The 19,426-nt window shown below is 38.6% G+C and overlaps 1 protein-coding gene across 5 annotated transcripts in view; it reads left to right on the top strand.

The window, feature by feature from the left end:
• The window catches only part of usp54b (ubiquitin specific peptidase 54b), a 69,970-nt gene that overhangs the window by 24,686 nt on the left and 25,858 nt on the right, over positions 1-19,426 (top strand). For 4 of the 5 annotated variants that reach the window (XR_004949737.1, XM_036217090.1, XM_036217089.1 and 1 more), the window contains 3 exons: positions 10,427-10,561; positions 12,222-12,493; positions 13,505-13,610. Coding sequence is in view for 4 of the 5 variants with exons in the window: in XM_036217090.1 (XP_036072983.1) it covers positions 10,427-10,561; positions 12,222-12,493; positions 13,505-13,610 (513 nt within the window). In the remaining variant the exon portion in view is untranslated. The remainder of the gene's footprint in view (positions 1-10,426; positions 10,562-12,221; positions 12,494-13,504; positions 13,611-19,426) is intronic. The other variant, XM_024285216.2, reaches the window with a different exon arrangement.

Genomic DNA, 19,426 nt, shown 5'->3' with positions numbered 1-19,426 from the left:
GATAAAGTCCGATAAGATGCTCGTTGTCGTAAATAAATGGGATACGTGGAGAGATGATCACATGGGACGGTAAACAGTAGAATAATGTACACAATATTACCAAAACTAAGTACCATCCCATTCCTAACTCGAGTTCAATAAGCTGTCCACAAAGTTGAGGATTGTGTTTCTAGGAATTTCTGACCACTCCTCCAAAAGCACATCGGTCGGGTCACACACTGATGTTGGTGGAGAAGGTCTGGCTCTCAGTCTCCACTCTAATTCATCCCAAAGGAGTTCTATGGGGTTCAGATCAGGACTCTGTGCAGGTCAGTCCAGTTCATCCACACCGGACTCCGTCCTCATGTCTTTATGGACCTTGCTTTGTGCACTGGTACACAGTCATGTTGGAAGAGGAAGGGGCCGCTCCAAACTGTTCCCACAAGAGTATGGAATTGTCCAAAAGGTTTTGGTATTCTGAAACATTCAAAGTTCCTTTCTTTGGAACTAAAGGGTCTGGAAATCAAGCTCACACCATCATTCCTCCTCCACCAAATGTTGCACTCAGCACAATGCGGTCCGAATGGTACTGTTCTCCTGCAACCTCCAAACCCAGACTGGTCCATCAGATTTCCTGATGAAAAAGTGTGATTCATCACTCCAGAGAAGGCGTCTCCACTGCTCTAGAGTCCAGTGGCGGCAGGCTTTACACTCCTGCATCCGACGCTTTGCATTGCACTTGGTGAAGTGTGGCTTGATGCAACTGCTCGCCATGGAAACCCATTCCATGAAGCTCTGTAGCAAATGACTGTCGGTGACCTCTTTCCGCTTCAGCATCCGCTGACCCCTCTCCATCAGTTCACCACTAGGTGGCTGAGTTGCTGTTGTTCCCAAACTCTTCTATTTTGTTCTGATAGAGCTGACAGTTGACTGGGAATATTTAGGAAATTTTATTACTGGATTTGTTGCACTGGTGGCGTCCTATGACAGTACCACACTTTAATTCACTGAGATCCTGAGAGCGAAACATTCTTTCATAAATGTTTGTAAAAACAGTCAGCATGCATGAATGCTTGATGTTATACACCTGTGATTAGAACACCTGATTCTGACTGCTTGGATGGGTGAGGCAATACTTTTGGTAAAATAGTGTATATTATGGTATGAGTAAGGAGTTTTTGTTAAATATTTTTCTTAATTCTCAGAAAAGTGTTCCTACTTTTAGTGTGTTAAACAGAGTACTTTGAACTGGATGTTTTGTTCTTGTTCTTAGTTAGAAAAGTACATCTTGTTGAAAAAGTAAAGGTTGGAAGTCTGTTATATTAGGAAAACTTCATAAAAACCCTTTTTAGTTGTTTTTTATCTTTTACTGTGCCACAATTTGCTATGAAACATCTCAAAATATTAGGTTAGATTAAAAATAGATGAATTTGATTAATTACATTGAAAAAAAAAATAACTGCATGACAGCACTACTATGACAATGCATCTTGAAAAGTTCCTTTTTCTTCTTTATTTTAAAAGAAATGTTTGACTCTATTACTTTTAGCTGTCACTCTGAGTTTCAAACATATTGAGATTTTGAAACTATTTTTTCATTTCCTGTTCTGCATCAACAATCCTCGTCTTTATGGCACTAAAGAAAATGACTGGTAATTTTTGACATAAACAGACGCATAAGATGCAGCTGAAAAATACAAATGAAATACATAAAATCTATCATTTGAATACGATAAGTTGGCTTTTTTTTAAGATAAGAACCCCTGTGTTTTATTACATTTTCTTATCTGTTGAGATTTGCCTTCCAGTGAGGTAGGATAGCTCCTGATTTAACTGCAGCAGCAACGCTGTTGTGCAGAAACGCTCGACAGTTGGAGGAAGCTGCACTTCCTCTGGCTAACACAGCAGGGAATTTTGATGCAGCAAACACACATAATTATGTTTACGTGCTTCAAAAGAAATGAAAATTCAAATAGTGTCATAAAAAAACACACTTTTTTGTAAAATTTTAGCCTCTTTTTAAGATGAGGGTTTCAGGTTATGACAAAAAAAAGTTGTCTCCTAAAAATACGTAATTAAAATCTGACAAAATATCGTTTTTTCTCAAGTTTTTAAAAGTAAATGTGGTTATTTTTTAATGATATCTTCCCCTTTTTGTCCTTTTGTTAGTGTGTTCCTCAATTGGGTGATTTAAAAAAAATATTTGCAAGCTGGATGAATAAAACCTGAACGTTTGAGCAAAGTAGACTCCATTATTGCAAAAAAGAAGAATGCAACAGAAAATTTACACAATAATCTTGGGAAAGAAGGAAAACCCACAGAATTCAAAGCTGACATAACAAAGTTAGAAAAATGGGAAGGATGACAACAAAAGGCTGGAGATCCTTGTAAGATGGAGTTTGTATGATTTATATTCTATTATTTTTTTGCTGGATCCAATTGACAGGACATTTTACAGTAGTAATTCTCTTTTTTTGTTCATTTTAAATCCAGTGTGGGGCTGAAATGAGAACAACACTAACTCTTGTTGCTTTTGATTCAGAATCCCTGCATCACTGCAGGGTTTTTGACTAACTTTTTGGTTGCAAACGTTTGTGCACCATCTTTGCATTTAAGGCCACAGATTTACAGGGTCACTTTTTGTTCTCAAGTTGCCGCTGAAAAGGAGAGGGGACACTCGGGCAGAGCATTTATCGCCGCATTAAATGTTGTTTTATAGAGGCATTGAGCTTTTTAGTGTTTTTGCTCAAAATGGATTAGAAGCAGTCACAAATGCACTCCTGTCAGCCGTCGTTTTCCCGCAGGATTTGCAATAAATACATTATATTGTGGGCTTACAGTATCTGAGCTGGTAAATTGGTCATGTCACTCTCTTTGAAGCTCCACTCTGATCATCTTTTTATCTTTTTTTAGTGTCCCCAGTGTCTTTTAGTTATACTTTTAGTTTTAGTCATTTTCTTAAGCATAGTTTCTGCAGAGCAGCAGGAGTTCATTAGAAATTCACCTTTGAGTTGTGGATTGTTGGTGTAGAGCAAGCCAGCCTGCACTTCCCATCATCTATATGTTTATTCTCTCTCTTATTATACCTTACATCCCCAATATAACATTAACCTTGCAGTTTTGAGCCAAATGTCAGATGAGACAAGGAAAATGAAGACATAAATGTATCTATTTGTTTGAGGTGGATTTCTACATCACAAATATGATCTTTTTTAAATGGAATTTTCATAACTGCTCATAATTCCCAACAATTTGAATACAAAAATTCTCTGAAATGCAAATTTGAGTTTATATATGTCAGCCCTCATGAGAAAAAGCCACAATAACATGTTGAAAAAACACTCAAAAACACAATTTTCATCTGAGTGGGTCTTTATGTGTTAACTACACATTCTCACTCCAAACTTGTCATATCTGGACATATGGTTCAGGACCCCTCTGCGTCACTTTTTGACATTTTGAGTGTCTCCAACTTTTTTGTGGTGATGGCTGTTTCCATTAAATCACGGGTCCTCAACTCTCGTGACGAGGTACTGGATGCAGTTGCGGACGCAAAACTGGTATAGGGTTAGGGCACCGGTACTTATTTACGATTAAAGTACTGCTACTGGATTAGGGTTAATTGGCATTACTAGGGGAAATTTTAGCCTTATAACCCCCAGGATCCCCATGTTTCCACATAATTTACTAAATTATCAGCAAAAAGTTACATTTGGACTTGGGCGACCCAATTGGTGGCGCTCTCGAGCCCTGTCAGCCATGACAAATATCCCTGTTTGTGATAGGAAGCGTTAGGTATGATGTGCACTGATGTAGCAGAGTGTGAGTGCGATCCACATGTCGCTCTGTCTCCAGTGCTTCTCTGTAATTAATTGGCTGAGGAAAAGTGCTGAGCCAGCACAGCCCACGCTGGGATTCAGCTCCCACTGAAAACACACAAGCCTCTCTCGCGTGTTAGGCTGCGACACGCACCTCGACATCTCCGTTAGCACGCTCGCTGAATGGCGCGCCAGCCAAACGTGGGCGTAAATATCAAGGGGTGTACCTTCGCCCGCCACTTTTCATCAACCGTTCTGTCAACGAATAAAGTCACATTGTTATTAGTGTCTGTTTATAGTTGCACTATCATGGAGATTAAAGTCTCTGAATTACATATCATAGCCGCAACTCTCCTAGCAGCAAACCAAAGACGTGACGGATGATTATGACTTGTTTCACTTTGGTGCGGATTTGGGTTTATCGGCCTCAGATAAGGACTCTGCATTGTTGCAAACAGAAGTTCAGATGCTGCCTGTAGCTACCTTTCCTGATATCACTGCAACACTTTGTCTCCCTCAGCAGTAAAACAGTCTCACACAACCCAACGCCGATATCTAAACACACACACAAGCACACACACTGCAACGAACAAAGAGGAAAAAGAAGGCAAAAATGAAAGGAGAAAAAAGGCAGAGAGATGAATGGAGGTGAGGTTGGCGCCGACGACTTCTGCCAACACTTCTGCTCATGCACATGCAGGAACACATGCACCCATGTATGCAGCTTTACACACACTTCCTTCTACAAACTCCACTGCCTCCTCACTTCCCTCCCTCCCTCTGTAGGGTATATTCCCCCTCCATTCTCCTTGGTGCAATGCTGCAGTCAGCGCAGTCACCATATCATACACACACACACACACTTCCTCTCTTTCCCTGTTTCTCTTTTCTCACGGACACACATACACCTTCCCCTCTATCAGCACGACCGCATTACCTTTCCCACTGCCAAGCCTCCGCCTGCACACACTCTGATGAAGTCTATTCTTTTATAACATTTTCACACTGTTATGATCACAGCCATTATGCTAGACGGCTTCCAAAATGTCACCTGACGTCACCAAATGATTAAAATCCCAAGGAAAATGAGTAATAGTCTGTGACTCTTTTTCTGAATATAGTTTCATTTGGTGGTTCATATCTAAATATGGTACTGATAAGAGGTTTGATTTGTTTCTGTCTAATGTCAGAATCATTTTATTTATTCTTTTTAACAAGTCTAAAAGTTTGCCCATGCTGGTGTTTGCTGAAGCTGCTCCAATCATTTAGAGTTGTTGCAGTTACATTTCTCAAAGGTGGAAGACTAAATACTGTAAATACCTGAAGGTCTGTTGTGGTCATGTGACCCTCTGGATTCAAAGCGCTCATCATTGCCATTTTAAAAGGATATGACATCACCAAACCGTTACTCTTCTGAGAATGGTGAGAAATGTGAGATAAACAAGCCTGTTGTTAGAGTACACCCAGTAAAGTCAATCCAAAAGACCAATTCCCCTTTCAGACATGACTTAAAGGTCAAAGTAAAGTATGAGGTACATACAATTCTAGCTAACAGCAATACTATACATATTTAGAATAGTCAAATAAGTAAAACATTTTAATGCAACTACAGTGCAAGTAATATTTCTCTAATAGAACTGGACAGTTTTATTGAGGTGAATAGAAAGGGAAATGTTTGTGCAATAATCCCCCAATGGTTTGTTGGTGAACGACAGATGGTTCTATTTAACCCTTAAACACAGATGTGTTGTCGAACACACTCAATAACACGAGCTCTTTGAATTACCTTAACTCTTTGACTGTTTACAGAATCAACGTAATAACAGTGTTTAATCCATGTTTAAGTTTGTTTCAATGCCAATGGATTCTAACGTCTAACACTTTACATCAGTGGCGGAGACAGAACATTTAATATTGGTGTTGAAATTCTTGAGAGATAAATATGCAGGTCTAATGTGGAATTCAAGCACAATAAGAGATCAAATAAATCAACATGATGACAACAAGAACAAAATGTTTTTAAATGATCAAATATTCTTTAAAGTAGCTTTATAATAGTAAAAGTGTTAGATATTTGATTTGAATTCATTTCAAATTGTTTATTTCAAGCAATCAAAAACAAGTATAAAGCATGTGCAATACAATAAACAGAGGATTTACTTCTGTACTAAGATATGTCAGACACAGGATAACTAGGCATTAAATTATAGATGAAAGGGGAGTGGGCGGAAGTGAACTTATATAATCCCACCCCAGTTTGACCTTATCAATTCTATTACATGAATTATCATTATTCGGTTTATACCTTCTAATCAGAGATTTATACCTTACTATCACAACTACAGGCATTAAAAATCGTTAAGTATCAATAGATCACATGACTATGTAAGTAAGTAGACATAACACTATTTCTGAAGTTATCATAGCATAGCTTCGCTTGGAGGTCTTTAATTGCTTTTCTGATGTCCAAAATGTCAGATGCGTCCGGTTTTTCTTTAGGGCCATGGTCATCTCTCTATCTTGTAGAGTTACTATTTGTTTTGCAGTAGTTTTGTGGTAAGTCAAGATTAAAGTGGTTTGAAGGCAATGAGGATGAAGAGACCTGAATACACACGTCTGCTCATGAGCTGGAACCAGATGAAGCAGCATTTTACTAACCTTACCTCAGTAAAGTGTTGCATAACAGGGCAAGGCCGTTGTTCTTCACAACAGAATCGGACGATTGATTGGGTTAACGGTTGAAGAGTTCCAGAAGTCGAAGGAATGTTAAACTGGAGCTAAAGTTCTGGTGTTAAAGGGTTAGTATAATTTTCAAACCAACTTCAATCCAGACCTCAAGGGTTGCTTGGTATGGATTATTTCTGAATGTATTGACATTCTGCTAAAAGTATTGGTAGGCACTGTTGGTATAGACACCTAAGAGACAAAATGTCTATTGAAAGGTCAACTCAGGTCTCCAAAAACAACAGAAACTTTGAACAAGAAACAGTGAAAGTTCTGCTCTTCTTGCTGAAAAGAGTTATTCCATTCAGCTTCTTGGGTTGTGCTGGATAATAAGTGTTATTGTTTTTCTTACGTATCAGTGATCATTGATAATCCATACCTACAGTGCGCCTGAAATGTCTATTTATCATAAAGAAAGGTGGAGGAGTGCAGTCTGACTCACTCTCGACTGATCTTTAGATTCCTGACTCAAAAGTGCAGGAGACACAAACTTTACATAATCTCTAACACTTTAGTCTTGCCCTCTTATTTTATCTCGTGTAAAATCACAACAGTATGAAGGGTCAAAGTAAGATAGAGAGGAGAAGAATGTAGAAAAATATAATTTTAGTGTAGAATAATGGACCAGTGTCAAGTGTTTTTCTGAAAGTCTTAATGCTACTCTTTAATTAAAGTTGGAATTATTCCTCACACATCCGCCTCCCACCTGTGAGTCTACTTTTGGGTCCTCACTTCTACTTACTCACCATGACAACTCTGGATCCTAAAATAAAACTCAGCTATACTGGTATTTTTCACCTCATAAAGTCATTTTCCGTTGTTCTAGTGCTACAAACACACCAGGCATGTAAAGTGCTTTCAAGAACGCACTTCATGGGCATTCTCGAACATTCTTTTAGCATACGGTGTTCACACTGGACTGTCGCTACCGGATACTATGGAGAAGGCTTAAACTTTAAACCCTTTACACTTATTTTACCACTACGCATGTAAAGTCAAATAAGTCATTTTCCAAAGCCTCAAAGTCACAGATCAAATCCTTCACTTTGGTCTTGATAACTTATTTAAACTGTAAAGACGGAGTCTGTAATGTAATTCTAGGAACTCTAGGAAGCTGATTAGAGGCAGCAGCAGATGCTGAGCTTTGGGTCAGAGTTTGAACAGTCAGGTGGTGTACATTTATTAAGTTCTCACATTTGCATCCCTTGACCTTCAGTAATGGTCACGACGAGCCCTAGCAAGCTAATTAGGCCTCAGACCTTGGTGAAAGATATCCGAGCGCTCAGATCTCCTGGGGTGGTCAACGCGCTGCGTCTTTCATCTTCAACTTGGTGGGAGATAAACTTTGGTGAAATCAAAACTTTGCAGAGGTCGGTTGATCGTCTGGTTTGGCCTCTCACAGTAGGACATTTTTGGTACTCTAATTGCTGAAATTAAATTAAAGGTAATTTTGATTTAATGTTTTAAATAAAAAAAAGGTTTAGTGCATTTTAGTTGGTATTAATTAAACAGGAATCAGTCATATATAGTATTATAGAACATAGTGAAACACAGAGAACTTTAAATCTTAGTCACAGCTGCACTTAAGGGTGAAAATCTGAACTTTTTAATTTTTTTTTATTTTAAAAGGCTTATTCTCTTAAAACTACGACTTTTATCTTCATAAATGTACAACCTTATTCTTGAAAAATGACTGTTATCTTTAAAATTTACAGGTTTATTCTGGTTAAACTATGACTTTTTAAATTAATTTTACAGTTTTATTCTTGTAAAATTACGACTTTTTAAAAAATCCTCTTACAGGTTTATTTTAGTAAAACTATTACTTTTTTATGAATCTAGTTTTGATTCTTGTCAAATTACTACTTTTTCTCACAAATTCACAACTTAATTCTCGTGAAGTCAGCATTTTTCATCGATTTAGAACTTTTTTCGTAAATCTACAGTTTTATTCTTGTAATATTGTGATTTTTTTATTATAATTTTACAGGTTTATTCTAGTAAACTGACTTTTCTCTCATAATTTTAAAACTTTATTCTAGTAAAACTGACTTTTTTTATAAATCTGGTTTTATTTTTGTAAAATTACGATGTTTTTTGCACAAATTGACAACTTTATTTTTGTGAAGTTACAAAATTTTTCTCATAATTCTACAGGTTTATCCTCATAAAATCACAACTCTCATATATTGACAACTTCATTCTCGTAAAAATACATTTTTCTTAAAATCTTACAACTTTATTCTATTACTTTTTTATGAATCTAGTTTTATTCTTGTACAATGACAACTTTTTTTCAAAAATTGACACGTTCATTCTGGTAGAGTTACATCATATTTCTCATAATTTTGCAACTTTATTTTTGTAGAATTAGAACTTTTCTTTTCGTAAACCTACAGCTTTATTTTTGTAATTTTTATGATTTTTTTCCTATAATTTTATAGGTTTATTCTAGTGAAATTACAACTTTTTTCTCACAAATTGACAACTTTATTCTTTTAAAGTTACATTTTTCTCATAATTTTACAACTTTATTTTTATAGAATTAGAACTTTCTCATAAATTTACAACTTAATTCTCGTAAAAATACAACTTTTTTCTCATAATTTAAAACGTTATTTTCTTTTTTTTCGTAAATCTACATCTTTATTCTTGTAATATTTTTATTTTGTTCTTATAATTTTACAAGTTTACTCTCATAAAATGCCAAATTTTTAATAATAATTTTACAACTTTAATCTACGTAGTAAAAGTACAACTTTTTTCTCATAAATTGACGACTTTATTCTAATAAAATTACGACTTTTTTCTCATAATTTTACAACTTTAATCTAGTAATGTTCTCGCCTGTGCCGTCTATGACCCTCCACGGTCCCGGTCAGAAAACCTGGTACACCCGTATCGGTCAACTCCTACACGGGTGCATGTGATTGATGTCTAAGCCTTTAGGCTGATGTCTTTTTCACTGAAGTTCTCAGTTGTGGTTTATTTTGACCGTACTGTATGGATTATCGATTATTCGTACATGTACAATAAGAAATAAGAAAATAACAACCAAAACATTTTCAGTAAGCTATTAAACAAATTCATGTTTAAGTTTGTTTCTACTTATTCCAAAGACAGAAGTCAGAAGATTAATTAACTACCAAGAAATACTTCAAAGAATAACTATTTATTTTGGTATCATTTTTAAACTTGGCTAAACCTGACTTTCACACAAGAATAAAAAAAACGTGTTTTAAAAGTTTTATAACAATTTGAATGAAAAAAAAAGCTTTAAAAAGTGCTGTATTCTCTGAACCAGTAAATCTGCAGAGAAACAGCTAAAAAAAACAATGGTGACTCACACAGACAGAAAAAAGCAGAGCAATTAGAGTTAAGCAAAGAGAAGTTTGAATGTGCATGCATGCGGTTCTGATGAGTCTAACACAGTGGAGGCTGAGTGGGTTCAATCAGATTTAACTGCAGGCAGGCTCTCTAAAATATCTGCTGCTGCTCTTCAGACCCTGAAAACTGCCCTCAAAACACACTTCAGTGGCCTAGCTTTTTTCTCCGGTAACCCTCTCCAACGGTTACTTTAGTTTCTATTTTACACAGCACTTTCGGAGCCGTTTTTGTCAGAGAAAAGTGCGTTGAACATGTCGTTTATTATTGATATGGTCTGATAGTGAGGCCCCGGCGTTCGCTTCAGTCTGGTCACAGTTTGTTTGTGCGGCACTTTGCCTCCAGACGAGGTAAAAACTAGTTTCCCTGCTGTTTTACAGGTCAGTTGGCAGGACGGGCTGTCCTTGTACGGGACAAACGCATCCAGGAGTTTCTTTGTATCCAAGGAGTAAACTGAACATGAATTAGATTGTTCACAGGTCTGAAAGTGAAAGACGTATTGATTTGTTGTGTTTGTGCAGAGTATCTTCGCTCAGTTCCAGTTCAGCAGCGAGCGCGTTCTACCATCCGACGCGCTGCGGAGCGCTCTGGCCAAGACTTTTCAAGACGAGCAGCGCTTCCAGCTGGGCATCATGGACGATGCCGCTGAATGCTTCGTGAGTCTGTAGCACACACTAAGGAGTTAATGATTTAATTAAATTAAGCAATTAAACTACAATGTTTTTTTATTCTGTCAAAATTTCCTCTAACTAGAATTCTGATTAATCCTATATTGAAATCATGAATCTTTTGAAATTTTGATGGAAATCCAAATTGAAAAAATATCCTCTTAATTGTACTTTAATATAGTTGATCATTTGTGTAAAAGAAAATGTCCTTAAACCATCTTATTGATGAGTTAAAAACAAAATTTAAAACTGAAATAAATTTTTAAGACCCACTTCATTAAATTTGGTGTTTTTAACATGATCTCATTTATATATTTTAGAGTGTGAAAGTCCATTTTCATGTTAATCTGAGTTCAATCCCTCCAAATAATCTGGCTTTAGCTCTGCCTTTGGGGCCGGATCCTTATCAAAGGTTTGCATCATGGTGCTAAACTCTTTCCTTTGATTGAACACTCCAGCAATCCTTTGCCTTTTTTCTTGTGAATGCCTCAGATTTTAATGGTAATGCTGGGATATTTCCTCAATCAAGACAGGATTCTGAAACCAAGGACTCGCTCGTCTCTCATGATGTTGCACAAGCGGCTTTGGTGTTGAAGACTTTTTCCCTCCCAATTAACGTCCCTTGAAAAACTCTTTCTCAGTTTCACAGCATTTGATGTGGTTTGAAGTCAAATGCACTCTAGGAACATGGAGACATTTGTAATTTTTCTTTTTTTTCTTTTTTTCGTTTTTTTTTTTTTTTAAGGAGAAATTTGCAACCGCATGCCCATTTCAGCACAATTTTTTCTTACTCTTTTAGTGTTAATGATCTTTTATTATTTGGTAGCAGCCAATGAAACATTTCTTTACTGGAAAATAAAAAAAAATCTCATTAAAATGTTTTAATTGAAGTTATTCTTTAAGCAGATGTGAATCTGTGGTTACATTTCTCACAACTGTTTAATGAAAGTAATCAGTTGCACTTTGTAATAGAGCCACACGTGTTTGGTACACAGCTACAGGTAAACAAATATCCCATTTAGGACTCGGTTAATGAGTTTAGAGTACAAAAGTTTCCCTTATTAGAGGGGGAAGTAGCTGGTCGATAAGCATTACGATTAACATTTTAGTTGCTTGAGGGCAAAATGATACGAGTTTTTAATTATTACATAATGAATCAAATATAAATTAGTTAATATACCTTATTTTTTAGTCCTTTAGATCTTAATTAATCACAAGTTTCCTAAATTGATTTTGTCAATGTATTATCAAGCAGAAAACAATTCAGTGTTTTGGGATTAGATAATGTTTTTGTTCCTTTAGATGATTTATATTCATGTTTTTGTATGTAAATGTGTATATAAGTGAAGTACTATTGACTGATAGTACTTTGTTCCTCCAGCCTAAACCAGCTCTTTTGTACTGTCTTGTGTTAAGTTACAGTTCTCCTTGTGTTTTTGCCTGTCAGCCGTGCAGCACACGTGTTCCCCTCAGAGGAGCTGTCTGATCGATTGGTAGTAAATGTGTTCAGTCAGAGAATCCGTTGGCTTCCTGTGAAATATAGATGCTGCTTCGACGGTCAGATTAAGCGGAGCAGCAGCAGCAGCAGCAGCACAGAGGAGCGATCAGACACATAAACACCCACATGTCCGCTCTGTGGGTTTGGCAGGAGAACCTCCTGATGCGCATCCACTTCCACATCAGCACGGAGAGCAGAGAGGACATCTGCACCGCCAAGCACTGCATACCACACCAGAAGTTTGCCATGACTCTGTTTGAGCAGGTAGGTAGGAGGCTTCAGAGAGCCCCGCCCCCCGCACGGCCCGCGATGAGGCTAAGCGACTCGTTTTGTTTGCAGTGCGTGTGTAACAGCTGTGGAGCAACGTCGGACCCCCTCCCCTTCATTCAGATGGTTCATTACATCTCCACCACATCCTTATGGTAGGACCCGGCAAACACCTGCACACACACACTCACGACACACACACACTCTGCACTAAATCTGGTAGCGAGCTGTGGATGGGTGGCAAAAAGCGAAGGTACAGCGTGTTCCCTGCCTCCCTGCATGGGCTCTGCAGGAGCGCACACATGTGCCACTTCATACAGATTTTGTGACAGGTGAGCAAAAAAAAAATACAAGTTAGCAAATTTATATAAAAAAAAAAAAATGGCACAGAGTCAATAAAATAAGAAACGGGGGTGGTAATCAATCAGGTGCTTGACTCAGTGCACCCGGGGGGTGGCATAAATCCATAAGTGGAACAGTGGGCCGGAAAGAACGAATGAGGATAAAATAGGAGGATATTCCTCTTTGATGAATTAAACGGCACAGGAAAGTGGAGAACGGACAGTTCAAATGAACACAATTTTCAGGGAGTCGTGGGGCGCCCCCACTGCAATTCTGACGGTTAGTCATCTACCAGTTCTTTTTTTTTTTTTTTTAAGTCTAAACAGCAAAAAGTCGATTAGATAAAACACTGTCTGTTTCTGACCCACCGAGAGAAAAGTAAACGGAAACAAAAGCCTACTCCTGCTTTTGTCGGGCTGGAAATTGAGGGAGAGTAATAGAACGTGGGAGATGGTTTTTTAAAATTGCTATTCTCAAAGGAATTCCTCTCCAGCAAGATAACAATGCTTCTGTCCTTCATCCCAGAGACAGACTTACTTGTTTCCAGAGAATGAGGACTTTTATTTCACTGTTGCACAATGTGCACTTTTTGTCCCATACTGAGTAAATTCTCCTTTCATTAAAAGTTTAATTTTAGCTTCCTTAAATAATAAAGTGTGCCGAGCCTTATTCATATTTATTAATTCCTTCTTCCTTCTTTTATTTATTTATGTAAAAGAGAAAGTCTGTGGATTTGAGTTGCTGATTCTCAGGTTGAAAGTAGCTGCACTGAAGTTCTGCAGAGTCTAACTCTCGCTTGTGTGTTTGTGCGCCGGATGCTGCAGTAACCAGGCGGTGAGGATGCTGGAGTGCAGAGAGAAACCCACGCCGGACATGTTCGGGGAGCTCCTGCGCAACGCCAGCAACATGGGGGACCTGCGCAACTGTCCTGTAAGAGCACATATTCAAATGTGGATACAAGTTAAGCTGTGGCATTTTTCTGATGATGGAGGACATATATAAGAAAATTAAGTTCAAAATTACATTTCTGTGTATGTTTTTGTTCAAATTTTGGTGAATCGGGAGCAGATGAAAAAAAAAAGTTTAAAAAAAGAGTGTAAAAAAGTTCCTATATCCTATAAAGTGACACAGATTTTATATAATTATAAGATCTCTTGAACACTTTTAAAATAGATCAAAAGATGATATTTAAACTTCATCCAAAAGAGAGTTTGTCTGCTATTCAGCTCTATTCCGAAGTGAAAAGTGACAGATTACACTACAAGACAATTACTTAACATCTGTTGTTCTGGTGTGTCTAATAAAACAGCTGCATTCTAAACAGGGATTCCTCTCGTTGCGTCTGAGGGGGAACGGGATGGCTACTGTGGAATTCATTGTATGCAGCTGGGTTTATTGATCATATTGTGTTGCACAAATAAGCTCGCAGTGCAACACATTATTAAAAGCCTGCAGCCCACTGAGATAAATTACATCCGGACTTAGTTATCTTTTGAAAGCGCAACAATGATTATTGACTGATGCTCAGTGTAAATTCTGCACTTTCTCTAATTAATGCCAACAGACTCGCAGCGACATTCATTTTAAAACTGCGATAAAACTGAAGTTAGGTCACGTGCGGTAATGGTGAGTCGCAGTGACGATCCCTGAAGGGAGTGGGCGAAAGGAAAAACAGATAGACATTCTTCTTCCTGTCTTCAGTAGTTCGTGTTTCCTGGTCTAGTTGACGTTTTAGCAACGCTTTTAACCCATCTTTGGTGGCAGTTCTATCCTTTGAGCGTTCTCTTTCTTAACCCTTTTCATACTGAGAGAGGGATTCCGGATTTTTTTTTTTTTATCGTGCCATAAACCAGATTAGCCTACTTGACCCTTTAACACCTGGAAATGTTGTCGGTGACACTTAAATATCAAATGCTCTTTGACATACTGGAACTCTTTGACTGTTTACGTGATCTACTGATTTTGATGCAGAGAAAATCAGCTTTTCAGCTTTCTTAAAGTATTGTATAATGGCACAAAGCCGCTTTTCTCAGCTGGAATTACAATTAAATCTCCAGTGCTAAAGGGTTAGCATCGCATCTGTTGGATGGTTCTTGTGTTCTTTGATCTTCTGCTTTCCCCACTTGAAGCAGAACCCGGTTCACAAACCCTAATCTTCTACTGCAGGAGTCTCTAACCCTGTCTGTAGAAAAACATGAAAAATGAATAAGGACACCAAAGAAACCTAGCATCAACAGATTTATGGATACAACATTTTCAACTAGTGCCGCTTCTCGATGCTCCAGTTCAGCATTTGGTGAGTTCCAGGCTTTGAGTGAAGCAAAGCATAAAAAAAAAAACAACACTTGTACGAATCTATAAAACCTTAACTCCAAAAAAGGTTAAGAAACATTTTTTTTTAGCAAATGTGTTTTAGTTAGAAGTCAAAGGCATTTGTGGGTTTCTCAAAAGACCAGCCAGGATGAGTCAGTTTCACAATTCATGCATTTTTTACCCCCTGATTGCAGCTCTTTTATGGAAGTACCGCTTCCAAATGGCAGCTTTAGTAAATGTGGAACTTTTCCAGGCATTTTAGTCTGCTGAAGTGTGAAAGCAAATCAAACAAAAGTATGAGGATTTTTGCAGGCATTTCCTGCATAATAGAACCACGTTTACAGGGTTTATAGCAGGATGAAAACACTTTAACTAAACAGGAAGAGAATCTAAGGAGACCTTTAACATCCATTCCTGGCTGTCATCAGATAAATCTTAATTGCTCCTCCTAATCACATTATTATTTGTTAATTGTGAAATCTGATTTCTTTTATTTAAGGCTAGATTTTTTATGATCTCTGATCTCTCCTTCAGATAAACATTAAGGGAAACTTACATATTTTCTGCACTATATGGCGCACTGTCTATAAATGGTCTTTTTGGAACTTGTGTCTTAAACACGGTGCACCAAACTCTAAGGCGCAATAAAAAACAGACTTATAAAGCTAAAACAAACATTACTGTGACTACGCTAACTCTTAACCTTGTTAGTAACACGTAGAAAAAATAGTCCTATGATGTCACATGTTATCGGAATTACAATAACATTCAACTGTGTTTGGAACTTGTAAAAAAAAAAAAAAAAAAAAAAAATAGACTGACATTTGAAAGAGCGCTGTGAACCTCTCAAAATCACTTTGACATCAGTAAGCACAACCAGAATTATTCCATATATAAAGCTCCCTAGATTATAAGGCACACTGTAGTTTTTATTAAAAAAAATAAGACTTTATAGTGCGGAAAATAGGGTCCAGATTATAAACAGAACAAACAGCAACATACATAAAGTAGAAGGCTACATAGCTCATATAAATGGTTTAAGGCTTAATATACCCGATAATTATTTACTTATCATTCGCTTTATTACTGATTAAACATTTTACTGTAATCACAGGTAACAGATCATTGAAATTGGAGGTGAAACCGACTCTGCAGTTGCCACTGTGGTTGTGTTTTCTCTCCTTCCTGCTTGTTTTCTTGGCCTGCCTGTGTTACATAACCATCAGCTCATTTGCAACATTTTCTCATTTTCCTCCTCACTTTCTATCAGCACAGTCATTTTCTGAAGTGTCCTCGTCGACCTGCTTCACAGCAATCCATTATCTTCATCATCTTCTAGTAGCAGGAAGTCTCGTTTAAGCGAAGAGGAGGGCAAACGCTGAGAGGTTGGAAAAGCCTCACGTTTAAGAAGCAGATCCAGAGATGTTTGTCGAAGGAGGTGACTTCAAGAATTCCTGCGCTGCTTCGGTTCTGCTGGATTCTGTTGCTTTTGCCTCACGGGGAGGAAGAGCTGTTAAAGTAAATCCAGCGTGGCTCCTCACACCCGCTCTTATCTGCTGAAGTGTCCGCCCAAAGAGCAGCCTCTCTGGGCTTAATCAAACAGCTGCTTCAAACACACAACACTCACAGGCTGAGCGTTGTGCAAAAGTCCTGCGGGAAGCACACAACCTGCCTCTGTTTATCTTCCATCACTGGCTGATCTGTTAGCACCACCTTGAGCTTTACTCGATGCGGGGGCGGTTGGATGGGACTGAGACGCCAGAACACTTTAAGGATGTTTGCTCAAATCCTGGATTCTTGTCTCATGGACGCCAAATGAAAACAAGTGTAGAGGAAGGGGCTGTCACAGGTGTTTTTATGACTTTGAATCTTAGTCAAAACTGCCCTTTCGGGTATCTGTGGGCAAAAAATGGGCAAGGCCTGCACGTGGCAACCAGGTGTACACATTTGGGAAACCAGAGTTTGTTTCCCCCGAACCAGGAAATGCTCTTGGACCCATCTTTTGAGGTGGTCTTGGTTATTTCCCAATCGGACTGAACTCCGGTTCGCTCTGAGATTCCTCAGTCCGAATACGGTCCATCGTGCTGAGACCGGACAAACGTGTAGCAGCGATGCAGCAGCAGCTCATTAAAATGTGCTTGCATGAATGCAGGCTCATTAAAACAACTTTTAATGTGACACACATTGGTTCTCACATTGCTTTCCCAAAAAATTATGTCATAAACACTTATTACCGTACTTTGTAGCCGTAGCGTCCCTAGTAACCGTCTTGCAGCAAGCATCTGCCTTACAAAAGTGTTGAACATGGCCTTCATACAGACGTTCAAAATAAGGAGTTTTAATAAATGAACAATCCTGCCAACGATTGGCAAAATGTAGGACCTCCATCTTTCCCTTTTTGTTTTGACCCGCCCCCATAGCTGCTGGCCAATGAGTGAAGAGATCTCTAGTCACATGGTTTTGTTTACAAGCTTTGGTCTGGTAACTGATAGTCTGCTTGACTGCAGTCTGAATTCTGACCAAACGCAAGGTTCTCGACTTGATCCGGAACAAATCATTTTCCCAGCCTGAATTCACCTTGACATTATCAAATACTTCATGAAACACCTACCACGTGAAGAACAATCGTACATTTTCAACAGTGTCCCTTAGCTCAGTGGTCTTGTGGTAGAGTGTCCGCCTTGAGACTGGAATGTTGCAAGTTCAAATCTAGGCCGAGTCATACCAAAGACTCTAAAAGTGGGACCCAATGCCTTACTGCTTACACTCAGGATTAAGGGGTTGGATGGGGGGGTTAAACCACCAAATGGTTGTGGTGTGTCTGCAGCTCACCGCTCCCTCAGGGGATAGGTCAAAATTCACACAACTACCGTATTTTCCGGAGTATAAGTCGCAAGAGCAAAGAAGTGTCAAATCAAGAAGAAGAAAACCATACGTAAGTCACTCTGGAGTATAAGACGCACTTCTGGGAGAAAAGTCTGACGTTTCAGAACAAATCCCCCAAGCCCAGTGTTGCAAATAAATAAATACAAGAATGCTAATCTTTTCATCTGTATCAGAAAAATATCAAAGTTTAAGAGGAAAACAATCAGATTCTCTTCCGTTTTTGTTTTTGACAACACTTCTTCTGCTGCTGTCAGTAGCAAATAGATATACTCAGATGCAGCTCCCTCTAGTGGTTGTTAGAGGAAGGTAGGTTTTTGAAAAATAATGCGACTTCTTTGAATCTTCATTATCAGATGATCAAATGAGTGCAGGGTAATGATTATTTTTCAAAAAAATAAATTAATCAAATTCATTAAGTTTAAACATTTCTCTTAGTTGGGTTGCACGAGTATGCACATGTGTTGAAGACACAAATATCTAGAATTATATTGGAAATAAAGTTTTTTTATTTAAAAAAAAAAGAAAAAAAAGCTCATATTCAGAATGGGGTGGAAAACAAAAATAAACATCCGGATAAATACAGCAATGCCTTGATTGTTGTATTATATGCTTTGTTTTTTTGTGTTTTCAGCTGCCAGCTCTTTGACAGAAGAGGTATCCTCTCATTTTGCCAAGATCCTTTTTTTTTCCTTGTTATTTGTCACGAAGCGCCACACAAACATTTTCCTCAAGCTGTTTGGTTTTGCTTTGAAGAATGCCGTAATCAGCAGCCTGCAAATCCAGCGTATCATCTGACCAGCAGCTCTAATATTTAACTCTGAGTGCTTTGGACGCGTCCGCACCGTCCCAGCGAGGAAAAATAAAAAATAAGGGAGGAGGGGAGCGAAATTTTAAAGATTGCGCCAATTGATGTTGTGCAGCGCAGCAGATCTGTTAGTACATTTGTTTGACTGATGATGTTGCGGGGGGTTAACTGAGGCCCAACAAGCAGCTCCTGTCCGGACTCTTTTCGGAGAAAAGCCTGGCAGAACACCTTCCTGCCATCCCCGGTGCCAGTGAAAGCCGGCGTTCTGCTCACAAAGGGAGAGTTCTGTGTGTGTGTGTTGTGCTTGGCAAAGAGTGGGGCTGCTGGGGTGTTCTCCGGCTGTTTCCGAGGCCCCTCTGCCAGCGCTGCGCGCACGCTCGCGTGTGCTCACAGACCCAGGCTTTTATGTGTGTGTGGCAGCTCTGCGGTGGGTCATGACTCAAAGGAAGGAGTCAGAACACACGGTTCTGAACTCAGCAGAAGGCCCAAGGGACAAATGCAACTCAGCACAGCACTTCTTCATCTATCTGTCTCCCTTACAATCCTTTCATCATCTCTCTTCTCTTGCCTTTCATCTCTGCCCCTCATTCTGTTAATGCTCACCTCGTACGTGTGTGTCCGGCTTTGTGTGTTTGTGTTCATACCCGAATAAAGGAATGGTTTTTAGTGATGTGCACACTCTGTGCCTCACAGCACTTGGTGAGTAAGCCTATTTAATCACAGACTCCCCCCCCCCCCCCCC

This window comes from Oryzias melastigma, linkage group LG19 (genome assembly GCF_002922805.2).
Source record: "Oryzias melastigma strain HK-1 linkage group LG19, ASM292280v2, whole genome shotgun sequence".
Lineage (NCBI taxonomy): Eukaryota > Metazoa > Chordata > Actinopteri > Beloniformes > Adrianichthyidae > Oryzias > Oryzias melastigma.
The sequence above is the reverse complement of the archived record's forward strand: the minus strand, read 5'-3'. Positions and strand labels throughout refer to the sequence as shown.